Below are 4,147 nucleotides of genomic sequence, written 5' to 3'. Positions count from 1 at the left end.
GACTAGCTTCATGTGGTAGAATCGTACCCATCCATCGTAAATTTTAAATGTATTTAATTAAATCTAAACCGTCCAAATATCATTGACAATGTATATGGATTATATTTCCAAAGATCAGATTGATAAGACTATATTCACACTCTATTCAACGTTGATTAATTGAATTTGCAATTTTAATCGTTTTCCATATTAACGGTTTCTGATTATATGAATATAAAACATCTGTAATAAGCAAGATGATTTGGACGGTTTAGATTTAGTTTCACCTATTCCACTCTTTCAATTTCGGCGTGCATGCTTATCGATGATCACAAACTGGCAGAGTATCACACCCCACAAGTGAAGATTCCTTGTGCCTTCCGGAAATTACTAAAATAATTTAAAAAACCATTTTTCATCTATAAATTTATCATTTTCAGACCGTAGAAACCTTCCTTCCCTTTGCTTCGTTTCTCTCTCCATAAGCTTTTTCTTTGTGCTTATCCTCTTTGAGGTTCTGCTTCTCCTTCCTTTGGGATTCTTCAATTTCTTCGTTCTTTTGGGGTTTGATTTGAGGGTTTCTGGGGGTTTTGCTTTGATTTCTTGGGTAGAATCCTTGTTTGGGGGAAACCCAGTTCCGAAAATTCTGTATTTTTGTTGAATCTGGTGTTTCTCTTCCATTTCTTGGTGGGTTTTCCTGTTTGGAGAAAAATCAAGCTTCAGAATCTCTTCTCGTGGGAGATTTTTGAGGTTTCTCTTTGATTTCTTGGACTGATCTCTTGTTTGAAGAGAACCCAGTTCTAAAATCTTGTCTTTTTGGAGGATCTGGTGTTTGTTTTTCAGTTCTTGTTTATATTTCTGTAATTGGTGAAAAACCCAGTTCCAGAATCTGGTTTTTTACTGTAGATTTGAGGATATATTGCTTGTTTCAAAATACCCAGTTCCAAAAATCGTGTCTTTTGGGCGAATCTGATGCTTCTTTGATTTTTCTGTCTTCTTCGTTGGGTGATCTGTTGATTTTAATCAGAGATTCTGCTTATGATTTCAATGGTTTTAGATCTAATTCAGAGGAAAATCTTATTATAGCCTTTATGAACTACACGACCCTTCGACGTCGGATCCGTCTTCTCCAATCGTTCTCTGTCGTATTTCTCTACTGGTTCTACGTTTTCTCATGAAGTGATCATCTGTAATTGATCCGGTTCGTTACTTATAACACCGTTCGTTGATTAATCGAAGCCCACAATCACTTGATTTTTCAGCGATCAATCGGACCCTACAATTGATTGATCTTTCATCGATTAATCGGAGCCGACAATTGCTTGATATTTCATCACAAAAAAGAAAGGAGAAAATCGAAAAAAAAAATGTCTTCCCACCAAACTTCCGGGTCCGATGAAGATCCTCAACACATTGTGGTGGATCAGAGGAAACAGAGAAGGATGATTTCTAACAGGGAATCTGCACGGAGGTCACGGATGAGGAAACAGAAGCACTTAGATGATCTGCTAACCCAAGTGACCCAGCTGAAAACTGAGAACAATCAGATCTCGAAGCGGGTTGATTTTGCGACGCAGCATTTTCTGAATTTGGATTCGGAGAACACGATCTTGAGGACGCAGGTGATGGAGTTGACTGATAGATTGCAATCTTTGAACTCTGTTCTTCATATCATGGAGGAGGTCAGTGGTCTGTCAATGGATATTCCTGAAATTCCAGACCCGCTGTTGCGACCATGGCAGCTTCCTTGCCCTTCTCAGCCCATCATGGCATCTGCGGACATGTTTCAGTGTTGAATCATCTGTATTGGAGAACCCAAATTGCGTCTTTAAAATTTCAGTTAGATATGTTTGTGTTTTTGTTTTCCCCTTATATGTTACTGTTTAGTGTTTGAATTTGATCTGTTTATGTGGGTTTTTGTTATCATTGTAATCTATCTAATGTTTTAGTGTTTTTGGTTCTACCAAATGGTGAAAAATGGGGAATTTTAGTGTTTGGTTCTATCAAATGGTGAAAAATGGGGAGTTTGATTGTAGCCTGGCTGAGTTTTCTATGGAAATTTACTTTGTGATTGTTACAATTGTGATGAAAGGTTAGCATGTTTCGGTAAATATGTAGTGTGGTGAATGTTGGCCTGAAATTGATGTGATTCAATCAGTGTTTTCTGATTATCGTCATTGATCATTGTCATTCTATCAATGTTACTGTTTGGTGTTTGAATTTGATATATTGATGTGGGTTTTTGTTACAATTGTAATCTATCTAATGTTTTAGTGTTGGGTTCTACCAAATGGTGAAAAATGGGGAATTTGATTGTAGCCTGGCTGAGTTTTCTATGGAAATTTACTTTGTGATTGTTACAATTGTGATGAAAGATTAGCATGTTTCGGTGAATATGTAGTGTGGTGAATGTTGGCCTGAAATTGATGTGATTCAATCAGTGTTTTCTGATTATCGTCATTGATCATTGTCATTCTATCAATGTTACTGTTTGGTGTTTGAATTTGATATATTGATGTGGGTTTTTGTTACAATTGTAATCTATCTAATGTTTTAGTGTTGGGTTCTACCAAATGGTGAAAAATGGGGAATTTGATTGTAGCCTGGCTGAGTTTTCTATGGAAATTTACTTTGTGATTGTTACAATTGTGATGAACAGTTAGCATGCAGCGGTAAATATGTAGTTTGGTGTATGTTGGCCCGATATTGATGTGATTCAAGCAATGTTTTCTGATTATTGTCATTGATCATTTGTCATTCTATCAATGTTACTGTTCCGTGTTTGAATTTGACATTTTGATGTGGGTTTTTGTTATAATTGTAATGTATCAATTGTTCTAGTGTTTGGTTCTACCAAATGGTGAACAATGGGGAATTTGATTGTAGCCTGGCTGAGTTTTCTATGGAAATTTACATTGTGATTGTTACAATTGTGATGAACAGTTTTCTAGGTAAATATGTGGTATGATGTATGTTGGCCCGAAATTGATGTGATTCAGTTAATGTTTTCGGATTATCGTCATTCTATCAATGTAACTGTTTGGTGTTTGAATTTGATAACTTGATGTGGGTTTTTGTTACAATCGTAATCTATCTAATGTTTTAGTGTTTGGTTCCACCAAATGGGGAAGTTGATTGTAGCCTGGCTGAATTTTCTATGAAAAATTACAATTATGATGAATGTTTACCATGCTTGGGTAAATATGTAGTATGGAATGTATATTGGCCTGAAATTGATGTGATTCAATCAATGTTTTCTGATCATCGTCATTATCATTGTGACCTTGCCTCAACTATTTTCATGAATTGCTTGGCAAAAGTTCAACAAAGGAGGAGACTAGGACCATCATTTCTTTACATTACTGCAATGGTTCGGAGACTAGGACCATCATTTCTTTACATTACTGCAATGGATCGGAGACTAGGACCATCATTTCTTTACATTACTGCAATGATTCTGAGACTAGGAGATGTTACTAAGTTGATATTTGTTTATGGGTATGCTAACAATCAAATGGCTATAATCGATGTATTTGGATGATTTTTAGTAGATGGTAGTGTATGCACATGATGCAAATTTTCATTAAAAAAATATATATATATTTCTGATTCAAAATCAATCCAGTTTTTGTTGTTGGAGATGTTGTAGGGGCCTATTATCATGATTAATGTAACATGTACTAGGTGGAATTTTTTGCAATTTGCAGATTGGTATCATGTATTGCAATTCAGGGAAATATGCTGAATCTTTTGATGATTTGGTTGAACTACTGAGGGAAAATGAAATCAATGCAGGTTGTTTTGTCTGAAAAATGAGGGGATGGATTGGTTTCATGAGCCTATATTAGACTGCTTTTAGTGTTTGCAATAAATCAATTAAGGCCTTTGTATAGTCTTGTGTTGTGATTAGATTTCTGTGGATTTTTATTATTTATTTTTTTTGGCATAGATTGGTTTATACGGTTCGATCAATGAATTTGAATTTAGGTAAATGGGCAAAATCTCTTGAAGATTAGGTTGAAATCCATAGATCGAAAAATCAGTTCATTTTCTTGTCTAACATGAAGCGATGGATTAGGGAAATGATACGGTACGTGTCGAACTATTCCACCAATCGCGACGGACATGCCCGTCGTTGATTGGTGGGTTGCCTTGTTAGTGATAATTA

At 35.6% G+C, this 4,147-nt stretch overlaps 1 protein-coding gene across 1 annotated transcript; it reads left to right on the top strand.

Annotated features, from left to right (window-relative positions):
* Window positions 1–431: 431 nt before the first annotated feature.
* On the top strand, window positions 432–2,014 carry LOC131230688 (bZIP transcription factor 53). Its single transcript, XM_058226604.1, has one exon. The coding sequence runs from the start codon at window positions 1,347–1,349 to the stop codon at window positions 1,773–1,775; it is 429 nt and encodes a 142-aa protein (XP_058082587.1). The 5' UTR covers window positions 432–1,346; the 3' UTR covers window positions 1,776–2,014.
* The last annotated feature ends 2,133 nt before the right edge of the window (window positions 2,015–4,147 follow it).

Source organism: Magnolia sinica, chromosome 17, assembly GCF_029962835.1.
Source record: "Magnolia sinica isolate HGM2019 chromosome 17, MsV1, whole genome shotgun sequence".
NCBI lineage: Eukaryota > Viridiplantae > Streptophyta > Magnoliopsida > Magnoliales > Magnoliaceae > Magnolia > Magnolia sinica.
Note: the sequence above shows the minus strand (reverse complement) of the source record. Positions and strands in the feature narration are given on the sequence as shown.

Excerpts from the sequence above, each read along its gene's own strand:
- LOC131230688 (XM_058226604.1), top strand. The coding sequence starts at position 1,347 with ATGTCTTCCCACCAAACTTCCGGGTCCGATGAAGATCCTCAACACATT.